The sequence below is a fragment of the Ammospiza nelsoni genome, chromosome 1 (genome assembly GCF_027579445.1).
Source record: "Ammospiza nelsoni isolate bAmmNel1 chromosome 1, bAmmNel1.pri, whole genome shotgun sequence".
NCBI classification, from domain to species: Eukaryota; Metazoa; Chordata; class Aves; order Passeriformes; family Passerellidae; genus Ammospiza; species Ammospiza nelsoni.
This window is the reverse complement of record NC_080633.1, coordinates 65,703,249-65,731,151: the sequence shown is the minus strand read 5'-3', so window position 1 is coordinate 65,731,151 and position 27,903 is coordinate 65,703,249. Positions and strand designations below refer to the sequence as shown.

Below are 27,903 nucleotides of genomic sequence, written 5' to 3'. Positions count from 1 at the left end.
AAGCTTCTTAAATGCAAAGATTGGGGCAACACCAAACACACACACAAAAAAAATAATTTTCTTGTGGGAATTTCAAAAAAGCAGTTAAAATGCCATCAAGTATGATGAGAGCAATACAGTGGTTTTCCTGTATTTACCAGTAATGATATGCTCAGAGTATTTGTTGCCATCCTAATTAATATGCCTGGTTTTGATTCTTCTGTATCAGGTTACATACATCAGAAATGTAATACAGAACTATTTGATAAACCATAAAAGGCCACAGATTTTCCATGTGTAAAGTATGGAGCAATTTGTAGAAAAGGGGCAAGATGTGGATGGTGGCATAGATCATGGAGGAGCATGTTCTTGTTGCATGCACTTCAAACCTAGTATGAACCTGGCTGAATAAGTTTGGCTTTCTGTGCCTTTTTTTACTTCCACCACCGCTATGTCCTATTCTATTCTTTGGTCCCTGCCCAGGTGGGCAGCTGGATTCTATTTCTGTGTTTTGTCTTTTCTTATTCTCTTACTTGCTTAAAGATGTTTCTCTTACAGGGTGATTTGCTCATTTGACTTCTTACTTTTTTGAAACTTGCAATTTTTTAGAAGAAAATTAGATAGATGGAAGTACTTCATTTTCCAACCATTATTGAAATTTTATTCATTAATATTGTCACTGCCTGTCAAAGCTAAACAGCAGAGAAATACTGGGTATGGGGAGAAGAGATCAGAAGACTCAATAGTCTGCCATGTGATGTCCCTTCCTTTCTTCTCTTTTTTGGTTTTTTTTTTTTCTTTTCTTTATATATCATATCATATCATTAAAAGCAGAAGAGTTCATTTATGGGCTCCTTGACTGATGAGCAAAACCTATCCTTTGAGTATACTGTTATATTTATGACATTTTCATTCATCTCTGCTCCCTCAGCAGAGGAGGTAGGCTTTCTACATCAGTTTTTGTATTGTAGGATTTTGTTTCTTGATCTATTTCAGTGACTGTTAGTAAATGCATAGCTATTCCTTTGTATCCTCTAAGATCTTCTTGTTTGTAATCAGACAATACCAAATTTGACTTCCTGTTGTTGACACCTTACTCAGCCCACAATTAGCCAGAATCTAATTTCAAGAGCACAGTATAAGTATCAGCATTACCATCTTGCTAATAGTCTGCCAGGATGTCTAAGATTAATTGGATATATTTGTAGTCTCTTTAGTGGATCACACCAGGTCTCACACACCATTCCAATTCCATTAGCCAAACCCCAGCATCAGGGGACTGGTATAACTGAAGGGCAGCACCAGAGTGTGCAGTGGTTAAGCCAGCTTTGTCTGCATGTTTCAGGGGCTTTCTTAAAAACTGGAGGGTACTGTGATTTTTGCCATTATCTAAATGAATGCAGCAAAGCTGCAAAGGGGTGAAGTTGGGACACACTTGGAGGCCCTGTTTCTCCTTTGTGACTTTGATTTGCACGCTTCTCAGAAAATAATGATGTTTTTGCCATCCCTGTGAGGTGGACAACTGTCCTCTTGCTGTTTTTTTGCTTTTGTGAAGTGACATGAATCTTCACTGGTCTGTTGCTTTTAGTCTCCTTGTCTCAGAAAGGATTGGGTGGAGAGGAGTAAGACAATGTTTGATCATGTCACTGTCATCTCTCACTGACTTTTCTGGCTTTGAGTTGAGCTTACTGAAGATAAGGCAAATCTAGCAGAGCCTTTGCCTTTGGATAAGACTCTTAGATACAAATGATGAGTTATTTCTGTTGCTCTGAGAAACAATGAGCACTTGCTGTCATTTAAATCAAAGATAAAATCGGCCACTATAAAATCACCTGCTGCAGCTTCTTTGGAACCACTAGACATAGCATTTTGACTTGGTAATGTGCAGGCTACCCTGCCTGAAACATGCCCAAATCACAGTGCCCATAGCCAGCATTAACCTGTGCTGTTGAAAGAGCTCTCATGGACAAGCAGTGTTCCTCCCTGAAAGGAAGCTCTGCATCCCAAGTGAGAGAAACCACAAATGGGAGATGGCCAGACCTGACTGACAGCCTCTGCATATTTCCTCTGCATAAACAGTGGAAATTTTTAAGGTCTGAAGATATGACTCAGGAATAAAAGACAAACATGTCCCCAGCTTTCCCCAACACTCCCCACTCTTCCCCAAAAATAAAATTGTGTCCAAAATGTCCAAGGAGAAGAGGAGGGCAGGTTTCTGCATATTTATGATTTAGAGTGTGCTAGTCAGGACATAAACTGGGGCGAGACCTGCAGGCTCCAAACCCTTGGTTTGTGTAACTTCCTTTGTTATTACTGTGCCCATTTCTTTGCCCTAACCAGAAGTGTTCAGTGTCCATGACTTGCTGAATCTCCAAATCCCAAGGGTTGCAATTTAGGATGTACAGCCTCGTGTGCAGGGAGAGCCCAGCATATGTATTGATTGGGTCTTTTTGAAAAGGATGTAAGATGTACTTCAAATCTTCCCTTTCCTTCCTCCTGCCCTGAGCTGTGCAGCCCAAGGCTAGGATGACAGGTTTAGTGCTGCAGTTCAGTAGACACCCTCCCCTGTCACTACTTAGGAGAGGGATCTTGCCCTCTGTCATCTTTTGCATGACATCTTTCAGGCCATTAGTCTAATGGCTTCATGCAATAGAAGTGCAGGGAATAAAATTAAAATGGATCCAATTGTTTAATCTATCTTGGGAGATTTAGGTAGCAGAGAATGATTTTTATTTCACCTCCTAAGAGAAGTTGATCATCTGTTCAAAAAAAACCAGAGACTACTGGTATTTTAAATCTTCTGGAAGCACAGAAGTGTAATGATGGAAATACTGAGCCTATCAAGTCATGGCAAGAAACAGGAGTCTAAGTGTCAGCACAATGGGTCCCCAGCCAGGTAAGAAGTTACATAGACTCTCAAGACATTTACAGAAGGCTGATCATTTTTATTAAGAAAAAGACTTTTATACCCTAGTTCACTACAGGTGGACCTAATTATTCCTCCAATCAAAGCACCATCACCATTGGCTAATTAAGAAACCACCCTTTGGTAAATAAATCTCCATAACACATTCCACATGTTCACAATACCAGGTGCAGCCAGTTAAGATAAGAATTGTTTCTCATTCTTTTCTCTGATCTCACAGCTTTTCCCCAAACAAACAACAACAACAACAGACAACTTGCCTGGGAAAGTTGTCTGTTTCTCTCTGTGGTCAGAGAGCTGCTGCCACATCTAAGTTCTGTTAGAAATTTTGATAACTATTTTTTTATCTTCAGTTGTAGGCTACGGGGTGTTCAGCTGCAACACAATTAGTGTTATCTTGGTGTTTGTTGGCCTTTTAGTACAGATTCAAGAATAAACAGATGGAAATGTTGGTAAGCAGACTTGAATGCATTCGAGATCTTAGGATAAATAATTAGAATACTCATTAACTACATTCTGACAAATGAGCCAGGCTTGGAAATGTCACTGCGGTCTATTGCATCCATAGTCTATGTGTTAACAAGTTTCTCCAAAGTATTGATGATCCATATATTCACATCCTTACGGACTGTAGACATGGTTCCTAATCTCAGCAGTCCATGTCATAAGGATTATGGCATCATCTTTATCTCTCTTTACCCCATGCATTGGCTGCAGTTACTTTGACGTTTCTGATGCTATCTGAAACTGTATGTGTGCAGCTCCAATGTTATTTTTAACATGGTGACTCTATCAACCTTGAGTCTAGTAAAATAAGTAAATAAATAAAATAAATAGAAATGTTATTTCTTCTGTATCATCTGAAATTGAACTCATATAAAGGGTATGTGTGTCATGCTGCTGTAGTGCTTTATAGAATCTTATCTTTCCCATTTTACTTTCCAAGCTGCTTAAAATGTCAACACTGATAAAAATTCAGATGCACAGATGAACAGTCAGCAGTGTAGGTGCACAGACATGTGGGTGTAGGTGCATGGACGGAGGGATGGGCAGACGGTGGAAACTATTTGAACCAGAAGTGAAATCAGAGTTTGAAAGACCTCATCCCTCTCCTCCCATGCACCAGCAAAACAGGATGCTTTCCTTATGCTAGCACATGGGTTTTATTGGATGAATAGTTTTGAAATTTGGGTTCGCCCTGAAGGGAAAGCCAGGTGTGGAGGCTTGTGTAGAACTTTGACTATTTGAATCTGAATTGCATCCTGTTGAGAAGTAGAAGAGTGAGATGAGTAAAGCTTTCATTAATATTCACAGCCCCAAAATAATTGTCTGTGGTTTTATGGTCATGAGAATGAGATGTTGTCTTCCACTGACCTGCTGTGGCACTTAAGACAGAATGTGCTTCCTGCTCCAGCTTTTGAATAGAGAAGGGTAGTTTCTGACCGACTGCTCTCTGTAGCTGGCAAACTTGAGCTCCTCTAGCAGTGTTTGAAGAAAATTAGACATGATACCCAAATGGTAAAGAAAGGAGGGACTCATGAGGCTCTGCTGTGTAGCTTCCTCTCCTTCAAAGTCCACCCCCTAAGTCACATGCATTAGCAAGCTAGAACTAGGGAGATGTTTCCTTCTTTCTTTCTTGTGTGTCTCATTTAAATAAGGACAGCATTTTCCCTGCATTATTTGACTCTAGTTACTGATGTGCATTTGCTTTTCTATGTGTTTTTGTCATCTGAGTCAAATGCCATTTTCCTTGTGAACTCAATGTGCTCGTGCTGAGCATAGGAATCCATGAGCCTAAAAGAAAATAGGGAGATCGTGTAGTTCCAGTGAACTGATGCTTCTTTCTCTTATTCATCTCAAGTTGGCAGAACAGGCAGTTCACTAAACAGCAAGACAGGCATCAGTTCATTAATACATCTGCTAGCATTGCATAGAGGCTCAAGAAGGGCACTTTGGTGGGATTTTTCTTTGGGGTTGTTTTCATCTGTTTTTAATTTTGTCAGCTTTCTCTGGCCATTGGGCACAGTGAGATAAATTATTTTTTTTAAAAATACAGACCTATGTGAAGATAGGCATTACTTGTAGAGTTCAGCAGCTCTGAGCTAGTGCACCTGTTCTCTGTGCTTACCAAGCAAATGGTGTTCTTCCCTTGCTATGATTAATTTAGTTCAGATTTTTGCATTATTATGGCATGTAGACCGGGTTCCATTTTTATATGTTTGTGTGTTAGTACCTGCAGTCACATACCTGTTTTGTTTCTTGTTTCCTCCCTCTTTAACTAAATGCTTGAGAAATTTTTCAATCTGAACACCACCATAAGCCTTCTAAAACTTGGTATGCTCAGCCAGATGTCATGGTTCGAGATAGTCTCTGACTTGTGAATTCAAACAAAATGCTGTTTAGCTAAAGAGATTTTTGAACATTAGGTTTGTGGGGCAAATACTCCAATTCAGTTGGAAGAGCATATAACATTTGACTTGACAGGGATTTGTGATACTTGTAGGATGTCATATAGATACTTCTCCTAAAAGAGAACAGTACTTAAAATTGAGAACCTGTTCCCCATAGGTTATATAGAAAAAGACAGTTTATATTGCCAAGAACTGCTCAGAAAGGCTTATGTTGTACTTGTTGTGGTTTGTTGTTTTGGTTTGGTGGGTTTTGGGGTTTTTTTTAATCATCTGCTTGGTAGCAGAATCTTGATGATTTTGAAAGGAATCTTTCAGCATGAAGGCAAAAGAGATTTCATCAGTTTGTTTCTTTGTCCAGTACCATCAGTGAAGAGGTGAAAAGAGATCCCTTTGTTTTAATTGTAAGAAATGTCAGGGTTTGGATTAATTTCATCCTTCTTCTAGGCTGAAATGAACTATTGTGCAGATGCCTATCACACTTACCTTCATGATGTTGAAAATAAACTTTGCTGCCAATTTCATGGCCAAGTGACTCTGTATAAGCACATCCCAGTGTGCTGATGAATGCTGTGCTTCCATTTGCACCTCACAACATGCCGCTGGTTCCTCTCTCAAACACCACAGAAAGGCATCATTCCCATCAATACAGTGGAAAGCACTCAGTCACACCCCATGCCCTAATGTCTTCTCTGCCAATTTCTTTAAGGTAAATTTTAGCATTCTGGAAGGGACCCTTTAGCAGCTTTGGCCAGTTACTAGATGGTTTGGGTAAAGTAATTTGACTCCTTGTGACCTTTGTTGTTCACTGTGCTACAATCAGGATTTCATTCATTTCTTTCTGCTAGCTTTATTTCAGAGCTTTTTCTGTGATTGTGTTTTCTTGGTTCCCTGTAGTATTTTTTTCCTTAGCTCTGATCTAAACCCATTCTCATTTTTTGAGCTATTTCTGGGTGCTGGATTTGGAATAATTCATGAGCTTGAAGCTACATGCATAGGTCCTTCCTTTGACTGTAACATTTCTTAGGCAGATATACCAATTTGATTACTTGATGGGCACCACCTTTTTTTTCAAGGCAGCAGCAGCTTTTTAGGAACCAGAGATTTTCCTATAAATCTATTGAGCAAGAGCAATACCCTGCAGAGCTCAGCAACCATGAGACACCCTAGAACTTTATGCTAAAAAATATGGTAGAAAAAAGTGAAATCATAGCTATGAAAAACACACAGAAAAAGTCAGTGTGTTTTAGCCAACAAATTATCATGCTTTATTCATGACCTTAAAGGAATTGTGGATGTTTTTGTCCCCTTTGAGTATTCATCTTTGAAACTCAAGCCTCTACTGTAAGGGCCTAAACTAAACTGTCATTTGAATAAACAAAAAGTTCTCATTATAACCATAGGTACTGCTGCACTCAGCAGTACTGCTGCACTCAAAGCAAAAGTGTTTAGTACTTATTGTAAATTCCTGATCATGGATACAGATTGTCTGCTTTCAGAGAACATATGAAACTTTTTTTTTTTTTTTGCTAGGCTGTTACTGAGGGAGGTTTTAAAACTCATATTTAGGTTCATTATCAATGTGCCATTTGGTATAATTACTCCTTTCCTCTTGGCCAACTTCATATCAACTTCTTTAAACACAAACAGAAGTTCTTTTTCCTAAGGGAAGGAATGCAGAGTTTACGGGGAATGGTTTGAACTTTCTAGCTCTTAATAAGGTGGTTTTTTCTTCTTCTCTCAGCCATTGCAGTAATTAAAAACTCAATTTTTTATCTTTATGGTGATAGTGGTGAGATGGTATCATTGTATTTAGGAAGTTTAATGTTTGCAATGCCATTTTCTGAGTAGGATTACTTTTAAAAAGAGGACATACCTCTCTCAAGTTTCTGAAAAAATATAAATATATGCCTTCTATAGCACACATTTCTAGTAAAATAAAATATTGGATATGGCTACTTCCAGTAATGTCAAAAGAAAAAGATCAGAAATTGTTTAGTCCATCAGAAATTCCCTAAGAAATTTAGAAGGATTCAAATATTTTTTCTGGGATTTCTCAAAATAAACAGCTAGCCTTTAGCACTAGTGGTTTATTTTTAAAAGGGTGGAGAACTTCCCTGATTCCTAGTGAAGACTGGTAGAGCCAAGGTGCTCTTCTATGTGAGCAACTGTGTCTTCCTCTGTCCACATGGCAATTAGGAAAATTATCACCCACTAAGAGAAACTTAGTAAAATGTGAGCAACAAACCCATGGGCTTTTGTGGACTCAGTCCTTTTCTTGGATTGCTTTGTGTTTTGCCGCTGAGTAGAATTTGCAATACAGGCTGGTTTAAGAGAGAAATCCAACCATGAAAATGGAATCATTACTAGCTCCTTCAAGAAGAGAGTTTCCATCACTAGCAAGCTGAAACAAGCACAGGAAAAAATTTTGTGCACTGTTTCTTCATCAGGATATATTTAAGAGTTTAAGATACCTGGCCTTCAATTTCTGTTTTTTCTTGTTGAATGAGTTAAAGATTTGCTGGAAGGAAGACATCTTCTCTGTTGCCCTTAGCTTTGGCTTTCAGGAAGAACTTGAGCTGTGATGGATGAGACCTAACTCTAATTGATAGGTTTGGGTGTGACTGAAAGAGTAGTAGTGTTCCCTGGGAAAATCAGAGATGTGGACTTAAGCCTTTTCAAGGGGAAGATGAAAGTGACCCCATGATTCTCCTTTCTCCCAAGTTCTCTGCCTGCTCTAACAGAAAAGTCCTTGCATCTCATCTTACTTCCTCTGCTTTCTTAAAAGTGCAAACTGTGCATCTCCTCCCTGCTTGTCAATTAGGAAGGGTAAAATATCCCTTCCTTTCAAGCTGAAGTTTTTTTACTGGAGCAGTTCCTGGTACCTATGGAACTGTAGCCCCAAGAACAGTGTGAGATCTCTTCTGCTTTTGCTGGCCCTGTTTTTCTCTTGGCTGGTTTTTGGATGTGTTCCACTTATAGTGACTGCTCTGAGTCTTATTTTGAAGCTGCTGAGTCTCCTCCAGACATTGTGTGTGACGCCCAGGATAGACCTTTGGTGTCAGCTCCAGTGTCTGGAAACATGACAGTGATGAGCCACAGTACTGTTTATTTTATTTAATCTTTAATCTATATGAAATAAATGCATAAAAGACAGAAAACCTAGTGAGTAGTAAAAGAAATAAAGGATACAGAAAACAGTTGATATCAAAGAAATCTAAAAATCCTTATTTTCTATAGTTACAGGTTTTTGGGAAGAGATTATACAGCTATTGGTGACATGATAAAGTGCTTTTGTTGCAAGTGAAAATCTTATGTACTATCTTATGATACAGAAAATATCTAGTGTTTTGAGAGAATTCATATCTGTAAAGACATGTTTAGAGTGATGCATTCAGTGCAGTGTAGTTTGCAGAGGTTAAAAAAGTGGCTTTCAGATTGCAATCAGCATGAATAATTTACATTTTACGTCAAAATGGGGATGAGTCAAAAGCAGGGTCCTAGAGGGATTAGACTTCCAAAACTATTCTCTGCACTTCTGTGCCAACAAGAGAAATAAAAAGACGGTGATAGAGAGACTGTAGCTGAGAGTAGAGCTGTACCATGGTGTGGTACCTGTGCTGAAGCAGGCGAGGTTAAGAGATGAGAGACTCCATTCATGGACACAGTGTGAAGTGCTGCACCTGAGGACCAGGAATAATTGGCAAGGGTTTGGAAAGTGAGTGCTGCTTAGCATGCAGAGGAAAGCTGCTGACAGGCTCTTCATGGCTCATAAAATCACTATGCCAGCTCACTGCCACTGCAAATGCGTATGTCCAGTGGGAGCTGTTCTCCACCAGACAGGTAATCATCCTCATTTGGCAAGACTGCGCTTAGACTGCAGCGTGGCATGCCTTGTCTTTCATTGGAAAACAGACCTTTGTGGACTTAGGAAAAGTTTAAATGGGAAATTCACATAGTAAAGGCAAGGCTGATGGAAATTAATTCCAGGTGCAAAAGGAAATTAAAGGGAAACAAGTGAGCATAAGATAATGGAAGAGCAGAAAATAAACCATTTTCTTGAAAGAAAAACAAGGTGGTTTTTTAATTGAAAGTGTTCCCATTTGGGTAAAGAGTAGACATAAGTGCTCAGCAATTAGAGGAGTTTTTCAGGTTTCCTGTCATTTCAAAAAGACATATGGTGTGTCTGCATCTTGTGTTGAGCAAAGCTGCTAGAATAAGGTCCCTGCAGTCTGAAGTGAAGGATATTTGGGGTGCAAGTTCTAAAGAAACCTTGCAACAGGAGCCTGTTGGAAACTTAATCTGCAGAATAAAGGTTGTTTGGATGTGGATTGGAAATGAGTAGTATTATGTTAGGGGATTTTATTTATATAAGGTTCTTGTCATTGAATAATATGACACATTTAGTTAATTGCACCTTTAGGGCAAAGATAATTTTCAGCCTGTTACTACAGATTTGTGCAAATGTAACAGAAAGCAAAAGGTAGCCACTGGAACTTCCTAGGAAGAATTAAAATCTAACTTTGTGAAGTAAATTTCCTTTTGATTAAGATAATCATGTGTCTGATTATGAAAAATGAGTGTTAAGAAAAAGTCTAAGAGAGAACGTGGTGTTGTTACCCATGAGGAAGGTAATATTAAAGACCACCAGTGGGATGGGTGGGCTTCAGCCTTCAGCAATGAAATTGCTCTTTGTACCCAAATGCTGTAATAGTGGTTTTTTTCTAAAATGGAAGCTGGATATTATGGTATTACATATCAGCTACATTAATAGATTAAGTGATTCCCAGACAGTGGTGGGAATGACAAAACTGGCTGTCATTCTCCAGGAAAACTTCATGAGTTACCTCATCTGTGGGAGGGCTTTTGATCTGCATGCTGTCCTTCTCAAATCCTATAAGTAGGCAACTGCTATGTTGTCTCTTACTGGACTTTCTGGAAATCAACACCCTACTGAAAGATGTGGGAAAATCATAAGAACATACAGAACTGGTTCAAGATGGCCTGGCCTCTTCTTTTCTTTGTAATTTATTTCAAATATGTACTTTTTTCTATATTACTTGGATGCAAAGTACTTCAGTTTGTGGTGGGGTTTTTTCATTAAAACCCCATGTCTTACTTTAGCCCTATATAAAGCCTATATGAACTTCAGAATTATTAAGAACTACAGTAAAATATTGATAGCTGTCTCACAGCCAAACAGCCCATGAAAAACTCTCAGGTTTAGTTTCCCCATTGCTAGCTCTGAAATGACAGCTTGGACAGAAGAAAGTGGGAGGGGAGTGCGTCACCCTCTTGCCATAAGAGCAGTTCCCAGTATTTCTTTGTGTCTCAGAAAGATCTCTCATATCCTGGAAAAAATCAGAACAAGTTCCCAAAAGCAGTATCAGCAGTGCCTGTGACCCGTAAAGATCACATTTGTGGCACCAGTGTCAAGATGAGATCTCCACAGTGTGACTACAGGTACTAATGCACACTGCAGTTCCCTCTCCCAGTTCAGCAGACTGATCAGGCTGGGACTGCTGGGACTGCTTTCCTCTTTGAAGAAAAAAAAAAATAGAAAAAGAGTGCAAGGTCTGGGTTACTTTCCATTCCTGCAAGTACCAGCTTTTTTTGGGAACAGCAAAGGTGTGAAATCAGCCTACGGAGCCTGCTGTCAGCAGTGGGTGTCGCAGCCCACAGCCAGTCAATAGCTATTATGAGCCAAAAAGGCAGAGAAATCCAGCCAACTTGAGCAAAAGATGCAGCAGAGGAGAGCACAGAATGCTGGCATTTGCTTCTTGCATCGTGGTCTGCTTTTATTCTTGCTGTATTAAAACTGTCATGGCTTTATGCTAATGTGGTTTATTCTTGGCCAGTGATTATTATGCTTTGAATTAGCAGTGCTCTTGAGAGCATTTCTCATGAAAAAAAATCACGTCCTTCTGAGAAATGCGAATGAGAAGGAAAAAGAGTGGTTACTTGCATTAGCTTGGAGCTGTGTGTGTGTTTGGAGAGGATGAAGGAGAACGGACACTTTCATGACTGATGCCAGACACTGCAGGACTCTGAGGCCACAGATTTGTGTGTAAGACAGTACTGAAATTCAGGGAAGAGCAGTCAAAATGTGGAAATGGTTTTGACAGTGTGTTTGGCTTTCAGTGAACCCACCCTCTGGGTAAATTATTTTTTACTCTAGTGTTAGTTTTGCCTGACTGTAAATCCATACTCATTTACCCTGAGTGGGAAAAGCTTCCCTAGGGGCAGTGAGAGCACAGCTGGTGTGAGACAGAGTTGTGTTGTGAAAGGAGAGTGTCTTTAAGGGGTGTTAGTTCTCCAGGAAATGGCCTGAGCAATACCAGTTAGGACCAGCTAGCAAAGAGAAGTTGTTGCAGCTCTGACATTTCATAACAAAGGCACTTGCGTAGCAGAGATCTTGGCTCAGTGATGGTGAAAAGGAGAGAGGGTGTGCAGCAAGAGGAATTTCAATGTTTCAGCTGTAGGTTTGTTAGCAGGAAGCCTAATTCAGCAGCAATGGTGTCATTCCCAGTTTGCTCAGTGGGCCACTTCCTGTGTCCCCTCAATAAGACACCAAAGACAATACCAACCCATTGCTTTTAGCAGCACCTCTAAAAAATCACAGCAGTGGAGCACAGTGGGATCTTACTTGCTTGAACTAGAGGCATCTCAAAAATGGAGGAAGGGGAAAAGGAGTTGTCCCTTTGGACCTGCATATAGAAGGCAGTGGTCTGTACCCTGTGCTGGTCTTCAAGGCCCAGCAAGTTCCAGAAATTAGAAAGTGTAAGGAAATTTCTGATTTCCTCTTCTTTTTAGCCATATGGTCTATTCAGCATAACCAGGCAATTCCCAGCCTTGATACAGCATGTCCCAGCCCCTGTACAGGACAGAGCCTTGTAATGGGTTCTTTGGATAAGAAGGTATTTCTCCAGGCAGTCAGGCACAAAGAGCTGGAACAGAATGAAATGCTTTGGCTGGATTATCTTTTATTCCCTCTGTTTTAAATTGAAAAGAGATGTTCTCAGAAAGGTCTGTCTTTCTCTTTGTTACCCCAAAGAATAGCAGTTTTTAACCATTTCCACTGAAATATCTGGGCTCAGATATATATCTATCTATATATCTATCTATCTTGCTGGCTAGCTTTTTCTTCCTTGAAAAATTACAGGCAGCTGTATCTGGCATTGGTATTTTACAGGAAAAGGGATTATGTTGCATATTAACATTAAAAACAAACAAAAGAGCAATAACAAAATAACCAACCTTCTTGCAAAGACCTGAGGGACTCAAATAGTAGTTCAGTTGGAGTTCTGATAATGAAACCTCCTTTGTGTTAGAAATGCGTCTCTGGCTGTTCCCATGAAAACCAACCTATATTTGGCTCACTTAAAGCCTTGAAAAAATTTCCATTGAGATACATAAGAATTTGCCAGCCAAAATCTATGGTGATTCTGTCAGTGTGGAGTGGGCGTGCTCATCCCTTCAAAGCAATGTTCTTGCTGAGGTTCCTGAGCTCAAGCTCATGCCTGAGGTTAATATTTAAAATATGAGAGGTGAATAGAAACACTGGGCTGTTGTCTTCAGAGCAGGAGAGGTGACAATCTGCATCCTGTCCTTATGCATCTGGACTGTGTGTGCAATCCTCTCAAATCAGTGTTAGTGGCAGTGTCACATTACAACACAAGTCTGGGAAATGGTATCCCTTAAAAAAAAAAAAAAAAACAAAAAAAAAACACCCAACAACAACTTAAAAATGAACAAACAAAAATAACAACAACAAACCACACAAAGCCCCTGCTTGTATGCTGACTGAACTATGAACTATGCAGCTGTGGCACAGATACAACCTCTCGTGCTACTGGTACCTTCCCTCTGTTGGTGCTTTCTTTGTGGTCCTGGCTTTCCATTGTCTGTGCCTCTAATGTCAGAGATGTTATTTCCCAAAACTATTAGCATTAGTTTTGCCTTGCAAATGTGAGACAGGAGGACCATGCAATTTAAGTACGTCAAGGGACAATCCCCAGACTTCTCTTGTTCTCATCAAGTAGGAAGGGTAATTTAAGTTCTTCAGGGTTTTTTTTTCCAGTATTGAGACTATCATGGTGTACTACAGGGTAAAGGTGGCAGATAACTGAACTCTTAAAAATAGAAGCTCAGTGAAAACCTCTATCCTCTTCAAGGAAATTCGGCCTGAAGTGGGGACTGTATTAAAATCTAAAATTAAAAGTTTAAATGTTAAAAACTAAGCATAAGAATTGGAGGGCAGTGAATGGGCAGGGACTAGACTTGTCCCTGCACTACAAGAAAGACTCTGGGGTACTAGAGAAAGGCTGCTAAAGGTTCTGGAGCACAGGTCTTATCATGAGTATCTGAGGCAGGAGAGATTCTGAGGAGAAAAGGAGGCTCAGGGGAACCTTATAGGTCTCTAGAACTACCTAAAAGGAAGGTGTAGCCAGGTGGGGGTCAGCCTCTTCTCCCAGGTAATCAGTGGTAGGATTAGAGGAAATGGCCTCAAGTGACACCAGAGAGATTTTAGATTGCATATGAGGACAAAATTTTTTATGGAAACAGTTGTAAAGCATTGGAACAGGCCGCCAGGGAAGTGGCAGTCACCATCTTTCGAAGATGGTGATGATGATGCAGTCGCCATCTTTGGAAGAATTTAGAAGATGTGTAAATCTGGCACTTGGGGATGTGGTTTAGGGGTGGACTTAGCAGTGCTGGGTTAACAGCTGCACCCCTTCTTAGAGGTCTTTTTCATCCCAAACAATTCTATGATTCTATGATTTTCTTAGCTCCCTCTGTCTCACTAGGAAGTTCTAATGTAGCCCCTTTTTGTAACCCACACAATTTTAATGGACACCAAATGGTACCAAAGGGTCATTATTTATGAGGATCCTTGCTCTTAATAAACATTAGTAAAACAAAATGTTTCTTTCCGTTGCAATTAAAAAAAACAACAAAACTCTGTAATATTTCTTTTAAATTATATTGCATCTTTTTTTTTTTGGCTTTCTCTTCCCCATTCTCTGTCACACTTCCCCAGGAATGGCTGATGGCTGAACTACCAGCTGTCTAGAGCGATGTAGAACAATTTTTTAAAAGCCATAACTTCTATAACTTAATAATTTTCTGTTGAATCTTGTTGTTACTACTGTTCTTTACAGTAGATTAACAATTTCACTAAAAGAAAACAAAATAATGTTAAAATTTTTTTTCCCTTTGTTATCCTTCTCCATGTCCATGAAAAAGTTTTGCCATCTGTGTGGTTTTCTGATAATTTATTAAAGCATTTATTTCACTTCCCACCTTCCTTGTGTTTTTCTCTTTTTCTTGCCGGAATTACAGCTGAAGAGGTGGAAAGACTGGCTGCAATGCGTTCAGATTCTCTAGTACCTGGGACTCACACGCCTCCAATCAGAAGAAGGAGCAAATTTGCCACTCTTGGGAGAATTTTTAAGCCATGGAAATGGAGGAAGAAGAAGAGTGAAAAATTTAAGCACACTTCAGCAGGTAACAGTCGCGTTGGGGTCGGTTTATTAATCTGGAAGTTTTGCTCATTAAGGCTGAAAATTTGTAATACAGTTTCATTTTGCAAGAGTATTTCAAATCTTGAAGCTTGGCTTGGGGAGATTTCAACTCTAGAAGCTTGGCTTGGAGAGATTCATCAGATTGTAAGAGAAGATCTTTAACTTTTTAGAAACTTTTTCTTTAAAAGCCCTAAAGTGACACATTGGGTACACTGCAATTAAATCAGCAGCTCACCAGAGCTTTATTTTCAGGTTCTGCTACTAGATCTAGAGCCAAACTCAGAAGAAATCTTTGAATATTGATTCCACAGATTATGAATAAAGGAAAAGGCAGTATGAAAAGATAATGCTAGAGGTCGATTTAGCCACATTTAAGCTCCTGTGAGTGCTAATAAAGGAGTGAGAAAAAAAGGAGTGACTGGATAAAGTTGACATTGTGTTGAGTAACTTGGATAACCAGAAATTATTCATTCCATTGGGCAGGAATGATGTGTCCCTGTTTTTTTGAGAAAACCAAGTCTCAGTTCCTGCCACACCCCTCCTTTTGCCATTGCTTTCTTGCACTTCTAGTCCAAGACCCTTTGTTATTAAAAAAAAAGGGAAACTGAAAAAATGTGGGTTTATAATGTAAATTGGTCTGAGCAAGAATCCCAGATGCAGGCATTGATCCATGTGATGAAAGCTCTGCAATTTATTTAGAAGGTTTGTTTTCTTTGTTCTTTCATGATGGCCAATAATTGCTACACTTGGTTCTGCAAGTCTTTAGCCTGGATTATCTGTGAGAAAACATGGAGTTTCTACAGATTTCTTATTGTTTTCTCTAGAACTAGAAAGAAAGCAGTGAGTATCTTGCTCCTTCAAGTGTCAGAAGATGCTTGAGCTACAATAAGTTGCTTCTCTACCCTGTGTATTGCACAGTGGAAGGTTTCAGGCACTACTTGGGTGTACCTGTGGCACCCCAAATCCTGTACTCCTGAAAGTGGCCCACAATGGGGTGAGACATCTCATTTAACTAAGTGTGAATTCTTGAATGAGTTTAAATGCAGAATAAGTATTTTCAGGGTTTGTACCTGAATGAGTTCTTTACTGTGTGCTGTTTAGGCTGCTTTCTGATTTATCAGCCAAAAACTAATGAGCTGGAATGGATGGCTATATCACTCTGAGTGATGATCATATTTTTTGACTTGACAGCTAGAAGCTATTGTCACCAAAAATGATATCTTTCTGCAAAAAAAAGGACTTGTCTTTCTTATTCTGCATCAGTCATAACCATAGTGTAGTGTAGTAGGATTTCCATGAAAACCATGTAGCTCTTAGGGATATGTGGACACTGTGGTGACCACTGCTTTGAATCTAGTTTGAGCATGCTGCCTTGGTTAGTTACAACTAGGGAATAACCATGGCTGTTCAGGAGGTACCATGGGTTGCCAAAGCTTGCCTACTGTTGAGTTTTATGGTTTCTGCAGCTCCAGCTGATGAGGCTGAGCTGCATGCTGCTGTGTTTAGGCTGACTGGTTTGAAGCTGGATGGAATATGGCTCCATAGTCCACTCTGGGCATTACAAGAAGTATTGCTAAGATTTGCCCCATTACCAAAATATTTGGGAAGTACACAGTGATTAGAACCAGACTGAACACATGTATTTTCTCTTCTCAGAGGAATAGGAAGTTTTACCAGACATGCCAGCGTATCTTCTCCCCTAGTAAGAGTGAGGTCAGTGTCTGAAAAAACAATTTAAGAGCTGGGTCTCCAGAACATTTGTCAGTCACAGTACTGGGTTTGATCTCCGTTGAATCCAAAACCTTTCTCTTTTTTTTATAGAAAAATTTTTATTTCTAGTAAGTTAACAGTATCCTGCAGCTGCTCTGCAAAATTGGTATTCCTATCAGCTCCCCTGCTACTAACTGCAGCAAAATTGATGAGGATGTCAAATTTGCTGAGCACCCTGTAGAAGGCAGGGATAGAGATTTGCTTCTGGACTGTGCGAGAGCTGGGACCTCACAGTTTCCATCATCCCCATCCCTGGGGAACAGAAATCCACCAGCACCCTACAAGACCCCCGCAGCAATTAGAAGCATTGGTTGAACCTTGGATGTGTAGTACAAAAGATTTGACACGTGGAAAACTAGCATTTTTCTGCCAGCATTTGCATGACCTCTTGTCTAGTACCTCTGATCTCACTGAGAAAATATATTTAATCTTTATAATGAATCAAAGGACAAGCCTGTGAGATGGCATAATGAGAGCCAGCATGAAGCTTCATAATACAGCTTATTTTCTTCTAGTGCACTGATAAATGTGACACTTAGAAAAAAAGCATTCCCATTAGTGTCCTACAGGCACACACCCAAGCTTTCCCACCTGCATAGAACATCAGTAATTATAAAAAAATAGATACTAATACAAGTATTTTATTACGTCCTTATTTGCTGCAACAATGGATTCAATTATTTTTAATGTCAAAAGCAGTAAGGGTCAAAACACATGGCCTAATCTGATGAAATTTCCTCTGAAATTAATGGGAGATTCTTCTCTGGGAGAGGACAGAAGGAAAGAGAGAGCTGATATGTAAGGTTGAAAGGTTGCCTTTTTCTTGGTATTTCCAAGTGCTAACATTTTGTATCCATATCTTTGTCAGACTGAAAGCTCTGCTTAGTTATTCAGAGATGAATGTTTTTAAATTCAATTCAACAGTCAAAGAGCAAAAAAACCTTTTAGGTGATAGGAAAAGTTATTTTCTGACACCTAGTAACTGCATGAGGTGAGACAGTATATAATTTGATTGATAGAGGACCTCAGTGTTAGGCTTACTATACATGACTCCTCTCAGCACATCAATACTCAAATTGTGGTATTTGAGCATAAATCCCCCATCCTCCATATTTTTTATTGTATTGTCACTGACAAGCAGAGGGTCAAAAGGATGCTCATGTTTTGTAGAGTTATATATTTATAGAGTACGTTGGTTTTGGTATTTGTGTAGTGGCGTTGCAGAAGGGTCCAAAGTCTGACATTCCCTTGGTGCTGACTTGGTAACAAAGGTCAGAGTCATGGGTTTGATGCAGACATCTCATGCCTTTGCCTTGCAGCTGGTCTCTGTGAGATCATCATCAGGTATTTCGTAAAACAGCCAGAGCAGGTAGAGATGATCACAGGTAGGGTGATCTGTGTGCAGGTGGGAAGCACCAGATGAGCCGCTGGGCTTGATCTGTGACCTCTTCTGCTGGAAGGTGGTGTGTTAAGGAGGTATGTAAGGAATGTGCACTGTGAATGAAAGATAGGCTTTGTCTAGGCATAATCTCAGAAAACAGGGAGATTACACTCTATGAGGGACACCAGTGTTCCACAGCAGGAACAGAAACAAGTTAATTCTCACAGTATTGTATTCGTAGGGAAGCCCCAATGAAGATAGGAATGATGCATCTGACTCCATGTTCTCAGAAGGCTAATTTATTACTTTATAATACTATATTATATTAAAGAATACTATACCATACTAAACTGAAGAATTCAGAAAAGATACTTAATGAATGCTAAACAGATAATAATGAAAAAAAACTCATGACTCTTTCCAGAGTTCCAACACAGCTTGGCCTTGGTTGGCCAATGAGTCAAAGCAAGTCACACCAGAATCTAATCAGGCAATCACCTTTGGGTAAACAATCTCCAAACACATTCTACATGAGCAAAACACAGGAGAAGCAAATGAGATAAGAATTGTTTTCCTTTTCTCTGAGGCTTCTGAGCTTCCCAGGAGAAAAACCCTGGGCGAAGGAATTTTGTCAGAGAATGTGAATGGCACATCAGAGAAATTCTCCTCCTGGACAGAAGTGAAGTTCCCACCAGCACGATGTGTGGTTTTCAGTGTCAGGTCTGCAAATCATTTTATCACAGAACATCTATTGTAAGTTCCTTGATGGGTGATGAGACCCCTGCAGTACAGCATAAACTCTCTGGACACTGAAGTTCCATTTACAGGGACTTCAACAAAGAAACCAAATTCTGCCACATTGTTATTCATGCTACAGTCAAAGATATGCTGTATGTTTTCAAAGTTAGCAAAGATTTTTACATGAAGTGTGGAAACCTTTATTTCCATGCAGGGCCAAGGCCCCCTAAACAAAAATGTGAGGTATTATAAAGCTGTGAAGAACGGGCAACCTTCTAAATGGCAAGATTCTTTCTGTTAAGAGCATTGTTTCTTACAGCTGACAAGGAGCAGTCTCATGGCAGAACAAGCCAGGAAGAAACATCATTTTCTATACTCAAGCACATTTCTGTGGCTGGATGCAGCTGGGATGGCTCTAGAAGACTGATCAAGATTTTAGAAGCCAAATGAGGCTCTCTGAGAATCAGCAAAGCAGATAGCAAGAGACCAAGCTGACTGTCTCCTCTGCTAGACCTTTGTAATTTTTTTTAATACCTTGATCATCTGCTCGCCTTGCTGTGTACTTGAAAAATATTCCTGGGTGTGTTGCTGTTTTATTGCAGTGCTGTACACATGCTAAAATGTCATTTCCTGGAGATGTTTTGGAGAAGGAACTGCTTCTGAAAGAAAGAAGCTTGAGGGGAAATAGATTCTGCACTTACTTGAAATATTATTGAAGGTTTTTTATCGCTACTTTCATCAAAAGCCAACTGTTTGCAACCTTTCAGAAAAGTATTTCAGCTGCTTGGAGAATTTTGAGTAGAGAAAAATGTCTTGTTTTGTCATTTTGCATTTCTGGTGATCTTCATTTTAAAGAATTGGTGCATCTGTCTTCCACCATCCTTGCTTCCTGAATCGCAGTGCTCAGGCAAAATGGAGAAGGAAGCACGTAATTTGTACTTGAAGGACACTAGTTGGAATGACAAGAGAAAAGCAGGAAAGGAAATCTTTTGAACTCAGCCTTTCCTCCTAGGTACATTGAAAGCTCCTTTTATTTGTGTCCCAGTTTCCCTTCCTAGAAACACTTGCAATCATCCTCTACAGGGCAGTAATCACATATCAGTCCTCTGGTGCCACAGTTCCCATCCCAAAACCCATGGGTGAGCTAGTGAGCCACATCTTGGTCTGTGACCAAGGAAGACACCACTGTGACTTTCTAGCCCTATGCTTGGGGTGCCCTCCTGAGAATAGGGGAGATCTGTTCCTGTTTCATTTAAGGCTTCATTGGCTTAGGTTACATTGTAGAGATTGGTGTTCAAGAACCTGTCTCAAGGTGTAGAGAGTTGGAAAGGATGAAGACCGGGGCTGAAGTAGACCAGAATATCAAAAGAGCCAAAATGCAAACCATTGTGAGCCAAGTATCATCAGCTGGTTTGGGGAAAAGGACATTCAGGGCAGGTCTCTGGATTGATCTGCTGCCTAAGGGCCTTAAGACTCTTTTAATAGTTATCTGTACAGAGGATGACAATCTTCTCTTGCTAGCAGTTACTCTGTTAAGTAGGAATAGAGGAGGTCTGCACTCTCGATCTAAAGATTTAAGCCAAATAGTGTAGACAATGCCAAAAGGGAACATGTGGATTTTTTCAGTTTACTTTTTGGGGAGGGCGTAACATGCTCTTCCATTTGCTTTCACTCTCACTCAAGCCATTTAAAGATATTAAGTGAGCCTCTACAAAGCTGACTCATCCAAACTTTAGCTGCCTCACTCCCAAAATCTGCTTTAAAACAGATAATAATTTTGGGCCTGAATCTTTTTTTTTTTCCACTTGTTAATCCGTGGTGCTTTGGTTTTTCCAACCAGATTTTTTTTTTAAGATACTCTGTTAAAAAAATAATATGTCAGTGTGTTTATGTAAGTTAAGTCTCCCAGTCAGCAGGGGAGATTGCTTAAATTGGCAACACTTACGGGCAAGGATTTTTCAGTGTTTCTGATAAATAACAAGAAAAAAACCAAAATGTGATAAAGCTGTTCAATTAAAGAAACTGTTATTCATAAACCATGCCCAGATCATTTGATTCCTACTGCTGATTATTTCTAACTACAACAGGTAAATATTTTAAACTTTTCTTTCCAGAATATTCCAGATGGGAGACATTCAATTATATGTTGCCAATTCAATTCTCTTAAACCTTCTGCTTTGCCAGTAATTGCCTCTTGTGTTTTTCATATAAAACCCCTAGGGTATTAAACTGGTCATGCAATTTAGGTAAGACCTTTGCCTGGGGAAAGAAAGGAGAAGCACAGGCTGCAGCCATGCCTGCCTCAGCCCTGCCTGTACTTCTAGGGTGGTGCTCTGTGGGGTGGGAGACTCAGTGTGGTTTTCCCAAGTGCCAGGTTATTGACATCTATCTGCAGAGGTTCTGTTTTTGTTGAAAAGAGTGGTTTTGTTTGGATTATTGTCTAACAAGGATAACTGTTTTATAGCACTTTATGCTCCCATTCTGTTCTTCTGAATTTTATTTAATATCTGCTGTGAACCCATGTGAAAAGTATAAATATTTCATTTAAAATTCCTCTTGAACTTTCAAGCCAGACTGTCTCTAGGTTTAGATATGGAGAACAGAAGTAATTATGTTTTTATCTTCCCTGATGCTCATATTCTGATGACTTGGAAATATAATTCAGAATTCTGAATCAGTGCTCAGAGAGAGAGCACAGTGTCCCCTCCAGGCTAGCTGGGTCTGAAGCCACCCTGAAGCCTGAAATACCTCAGAACCCTTCCTGTTCTCCTCCATGACAAAGCCTGTTAATATTTTTGTGTAAAACCCCTAGGGGCCCTTTTGAAGTGAAACAGCGAGCAGGTGATAGAGATGCTGGTACAAGCCAGGTATTTTTGCTTTGCTGGAGCAGCTCATACAGCATTAAGGCATTGCTAAAAATCACTGATCATTTCCAAGATTTTGGGAGAAGAGACAAAAATGGCACTTTTATAAAACTAAGTCCAAACTTGCAAAAAAAGGAGCTCTGGTTTTATTAAAAACCAGCAGTACAACTGCTTTTCAGAGTTAGAAAGGGCTGCTATGTTCACCATGTTGTGATTATTTGAGGTAAGCACAAGCTGTCATTGTCTGAAGAAAAGCAGCATTTTGCAGGAACTTGGGCAGTTCCTGAATGTACGTTGAATGAAATAAATATTTTTGCATGAAGAAAAATAAAAAAAAATAAGATCATTATATTTCAGTGTTTTCTAGATTAATCTTAGAAGAGTTTTTATGCAAATTTACATTTCTGTTTGAAATTGGAACTAGATATTATTTAGTATAGTTAAAACCCTGTATTTCATATATAAAATGGTTTCCTGGTAGGCAGAAAACCATTTGTATCTTAGGTCTGTTGAAGTATTACACTGCTTGCATTCAAGGACTGAATAAAAATTAAAATCCATACACAGTTCTATTTTTTGCATTGATCCAAAACTACACACTTGATGTATTCTGAATTTTGAAAGTGAAAAAAAAAATTCTAGGAGTGCATTTAACTTCTTTTTGTATGCACTGACATTTTCTTAATGTCTTTTGAGAAATTGGCAGGAAAATGTACCAGAATTCATGCAAAACTGTAGACAACTTTTAAAAAATTTCATCTTTTGCTGTTCTATAGAGGGAGCAAAACTATCTTGTGTATCTGCTTACTGCTGTGGAACCAAAGATTCACAGAGATTTTTAAAGCCAGTGGTCATTTTAAGCCTCACAATTAGATAAACAGCCCAAAGCTAGGGTGGCAGAAGAAACTTAATAGCAAGGGAAAGTGATGGCTGATGTTTGCCTCTATTGCTGATATTTTAAATTGTCAGCGTCTTCAGATTTGTCATTTTAAGGAGATTAAAAGAATGGAAATGCATTCGGAAGTTGCAGATCTGATTTGTACAAGGAAGGCAGTGAAAGCAGTTGTCTATTTTTATACTTGAGTTGCCAACTGGAAGCTCCTAGTTCAAAAATGGAGGAAACAATCACTCCCCCGGGAGCATGTATTCCACTACAGAGCAGTATCACTGTGTCTTCCTCAGATGTGCTGCAGAACATTTCCAGGGTTTAAGAAGTGGGCTTTGCTTAGCTGGGCTGAAAAATGCGTTTAGGGATTGTTCTACCCCCGTGCCAGCTGTAATGGAATGTGTGAAACGAGGCCTCTAAATGTGTCCCGTCTTACAGGAAAGAGATGTTTAATGAGGCTGTTTGGTTTTTATGCTAATTACAATTCCAGCTGCTGCATGAGGATTATATGAGGCCACCCAAACTGTAATGCTGTGACATAATTCTACAACAGTGCATTCATGTTAAAATAATATAATGCAATTAATCCATTAGAAAAAGTACAAATTGTGATGATTGAAGTAGATGCTGTTCATAACATAAGCTTCTTCATGGCATATGGATTAGAGAACAACGTCCACTGGAAATGTTTTAAGTGTTTTAGCAACATATCACCAATAATGGAATATCTGGCTGTGGGGAGAGAGAATACGTGTTTGGAATAAGATCATTCTTGTGTAAAAAGTTGTTGTACATCCTCAGCTTCCATTACTATGACTCATGAATGGAGAGTCTTCATCAGACTGTGTCCTTACAGGTTATTTTAGAATGATTTCATTTAACAACAAAATGTGTAGAAGCTGCATTTTATGTTTAGATTGTATGTGGAAGCATGGATATTAATTAGTATTTCTCCGACCGCTGGCTTTTGTTCTTTGATTTTCACTGCCTTTATAAAGGCACAGGAAAAAATCACAACATTTCACAGTGACATGAGGCCATGAGGAAATTTGTCTTCACAATGTTGCTCTCACTGAGAAGTGCTGTTGAGGAAGCTTTATTCCTAGAATGCTGTTTTGCTCTCTCTCAGTGTTTCCCGCAGGGGGGAAATGAAGCAGGAATCCCCGAGGCCAGCACGGCAGAACCTCGAGCGAGTCCTGCTGTGCCGTGTGACCCGTGTTGTGACTGGGAAATGGGTTGGTTTGGTCGTGTGAGCATGCAGCCCAGTGGGTCTAATCTGATGGGACTTTTTAATCATGGTGGTTGCCCTTTATTTCCATGTCCATGAGCTGCATTAAAGGCACATACAGTTAGATGTATAGGGTATTGGCAGCAGAGATGAGAATTCCAGGTCCATGGGGATCTGAAATATGGATGGCAATCACCCAGACAAAACCATTAACTTCATGAGCTCTTTCCAGGGATGCTGGGGCTAGTATGTTGAGGAATAATAAATAGTTGCTAGAAAGAGAAACTGAATTGCCCTATATACAGAGGTTTAATAGGAAAACACAGATTATGAATTGGAAATCAAAGATAGCTTGATGAGGAACAGTTTCATAGAAAGCTTGGTCTAAGTCTTTTTTATTCTAGGGCTTGTTTATACATTGTAACTTGAATTATTTAAACCATAAATATGAAACAGATTAGTTATAACATCATAAACCCTTGGGTGGATGTTTATGCAGTTCATAAACTCATTCATTTTATTTTAATTCATTAAGGCAAATTTAGTTCTGAATTAAAGTGTCCACATAAGTGTTTAATGTGGCACTGGTGATCCTCCTTGAATCTCCAATTCAGATTGCTCTTCCTGAGCACCCATGTAAGCAATCACCAGAACTAATGTGCAGGAAAGCGTAGATAGACAACCTGAGGTGTCACAAGAGATGGGTGCTAGAGGCTCTGTTTGTGAAAGCTGCACCTGGCTACTGGACTGCCTGAGGGACTGGGCAAAGGAAGTCCGAGGTGGTGATTAGAACGTTTAATGAAGAGAGAAAGCTGTTGTGTTCTCTTCCAAATTCTGCTGCTAACCCATCCCAGTCTTGTTGCAAACAACACCTGTAGATATTGGACTTCTAAGTATTGCAGGACTTGACTGCAATTTGACCAGGTCTCTTTTTTTTGGGGTCAGTCTCTCCATATGTAGGGTTTCTTCAGACCTGCAGCTCTCAAAGTCAAGTAATTCAGAGAGACTTTGGGTTTACAGTAATAAAAAGGATTTCTAAAATGTAGGAGAAAATCTTAGAAACCAAGAGCACGGGGGAAAAGTACTCATTCCTTTTAGAAGTTAAACTCCCTATTTGGAGAAACATACAGATTTTGTGAATACTAAAAATTTGCTTTCTTGATACACTTTTAGATGAATGTTTCAGTTCCACTGTATGATGTCTGTATAAAGAAGTAGTTAAAAACAAGATTTAATTTGGTTACTATTTGTTTGTGTAGGCTGAAGACCATACTATCTGTTGTTAACTGCATCTGAATTGCTTATTATCTACAGGATATTCAACACTTTTAGATAAAGGTAGTGGTAGAATAGATCCATGATGCTGAACATGACTCACTATTCCTTTTGTTCTTACTGGAGTAGCAGGTATATGTTTCTAGGTTGAAAAATGGAGTTTCTCAGTCTCTTATTTTGCAGATGAGTATGGGTATATGCATTTTTGAAGGACAGGTTCCTCTTTAAAAGGTTTTAATTTGGTAATTAACAGTATTGGCCCTTTATATCCTCAGAGTTCTATTTACATCTCTTCAAGGTAATCTGGCAATCCCAAACAATTCTCTTTATCAAAACAGGCAGTAAAAATCATCCTTTTGCTGTGGTGAACCACACTTTTTAAATTTACCCAACAGCATTTTTTGCCTATTCTAAAAGAAAAGTTACAGGGAGTTTGACTGCCACTAGCTACCACTTGAATCTGAAAACATCAATTGCTCATTTCCCTGTGTCTTGCAGGAAGCTCTTGGTCCCCATGTGCTCTTCATTTAATCCTTAGTTAAAAGTAGCATGGGGCTGACAGCTGAACATGCACAGATAAGCAGTCGTCTGAGGAAGGACCAAAAAAGGTCCAGATATGCTTCTACCTGAAGGCGGTGCATATATTTATGCTGAAAATGGTTGGCAATGAGTCTGATTTTCTTCCTGCTGAAGCTGATGAATTCTGTCGCTGTCCTCACTGAGCGCAGGGTGCCTGGCAGGCAGTCCCTGAATACCAAAAGCCTTTGTTCGTATGGACTGGCCAGGAAGGCTTCTGCCAGCTGCACAATCACCTTTCTGAGGTGCTCTGTTCCCAAAGGAACACTGTGGGACTTGGTGGGTGCTCAGATCTTTGCAGTAATAAACAATATCTGCGGGCAGAATGTTTCCAGGGTATGCACATATATTTAGAAACCTTGCAATCTTTTATAGTTAATTTCTGCCTCAAGACCATTTGAAGCCGTGAATTTCTATCACTATCATCAAGAATCAATACTGCATTTACACTTCTGTACTGGCACTTACATTTTCAGAACTGTACATGCACATCTAATGGCCTGTGTGCTTTATGGACCTGATCAAAAGCCCCATAAAAATGATCATTTGATTCTCTCTGGTTTTTGTGGGCATAGGATCAAGTCTGTATTAAGTAGTCATAGTAGCATTCCTCCCAGTTTCTCATCTAATAAGAAAATATGCTACAGATAGATAAAACATCCATTTTAAAAAATTATGTAGTTGACTATGAGTGAAATATTAGATGACATTTGAGCTACAGTTTGCATACCTGAGTGGTAGTGTTTTTTCTCACCAGCTAGTAGCTTCCTGTACACCATCCCAGTCCTCAATCTGAAGGATTCTAGTTTATAGTTGTGAAAAAAATCAGACTCAGTAATTCCATGAGAAACAGAACTTTTGAAACACAATATTGTATGGGTTGCTCCTTCCTGAATCTTTTGCCATCTGATCACAAGCCTAGGAATGGCAGTTTGGGTCAAGTTTCCCTAACCAGCCTTTCAGAATTTTAGAAACACTACAAATTTATGATCTTTTGTCCTGACCAAAGTATGCCAAAATTGGAAAGAGCTAGTGGAATTACCAATGAAGGCATATAAAGACAAGGAAGCCACTGCTGCTGCTAAAAATATGCAGGAAGGGATGGGAGAAAACAAGGCATTGGCTGGGTGCTATAGAAAGGGATGCTTTGGCTCTTCTTGTTTTAGGCTGGCCAATGAGTTTAGAAGAGTGGCAGCACATACGGCATCCTTTTACAACCTCAGTATTAACTTCAAAATATCTGCAATATCTTTCATCAAATGTACTTCTGTAAGGAAGATAAGCATCAGAATAAGAAGCTTCTGTGAAATTGTTTATAGAAATTATTTCGGATTTTATGCTAAGTGAAGAATCCTTGTGTGTCTTCATGCTTCTGTTTGCTTTGGAAAGAGCCAGGGTGTGAAGATATTTGCAGGGTTTTGATCAGACCCCTGGGAGAGATCAGGAGGTTACTCTGCAGGCAGACAAATGCAGAACTGTCGTGGGAAGATTATTACAGAAAACCCCTGTGTATTGGTTTATAAATTTAAAAAATCAAATCAGCAACAGCTGCTCTTAATTAGTGATGGATCTGAACTGACCACACAGTCAGCCAGGCATCCATTGTTGATCTCCATAACACAGAATTCTCATGCTGGCAGCAGCGATGCAGGAGCCCTGGCACATGTACTTCTCCCTGCTAGTAACCGAGTCCATGCACTATCTTTTATTTAGTGTGATGTTTACGCCCCAGAAAACTTCCAGTTTGGAATGGCTACCTCTAAATATTGATGTTGGTTTTTTGCATCTGAATCTGCAAAGGCATTTTGCTGAAACGAGAGGCCAGTGACACTGTGGTGTTTCTGGCATTAATGTGCAGACAACATTCCTGCAGGCTAAAATGCGCCGCAAGAAGCTGACAAAACCAATGAAAATCCCCCCGTTTGTTAGTCTAGCAGATTAGTCCAGTTTCTGATTTCACTGCAAGGATTGTGAGACTGGCTTAACTCAGCTGCCCTCATTTGAGTGACTGCACTTGGATCAAGCCAAGTCTCAGCTGTGTCATTCATACTGTTACACCTTCTGAATGCAGGCAGCTGAGGCTTGAACTGGGGCAACTGAATTAACAAAATTAATGCCAATTCACATTTTGGTCAGGGCATTATTTGTAGTATTCTTTGATCTGTTGAGAAGGCATTACCTGAGCTTCTCTTGTAGAAGGCCATTGGTGAGCCCATGTGCTGACACCTGAACATTGGTTTCCAGAGGCCTGGAGCCCCTGTTGCTAGTGAAGAGGTAACTGTTTCACAATTTAGTTGTCTTCTGGCACTGGTTCATTTAATTCATTTGAATTGAGCTGGCTGTGTGCT

General features: G+C 39.6%; 1 protein-coding gene across 8 annotated transcripts in view; it reads left to right on the top strand.

The window, feature by feature from the left end:
• The window catches only part of PHACTR1 (phosphatase and actin regulator 1), a 325,876-nt gene that overhangs the window by 191,147 nt on the left and 106,826 nt on the right, over positions 1 to 27,903 (top strand). For all 8 annotated transcript variants that reach the window (XM_059472153.1, XM_059472144.1, XM_059472178.1 and 5 more), the window contains one exon: positions 14,656 to 14,820. In XM_059472153.1, the coding sequence (XP_059328136.1) occupies positions 14,656 to 14,820 (165 nt within the window). The remainder of the gene's footprint in view (positions 1 to 14,655; positions 14,821 to 27,903) is intronic.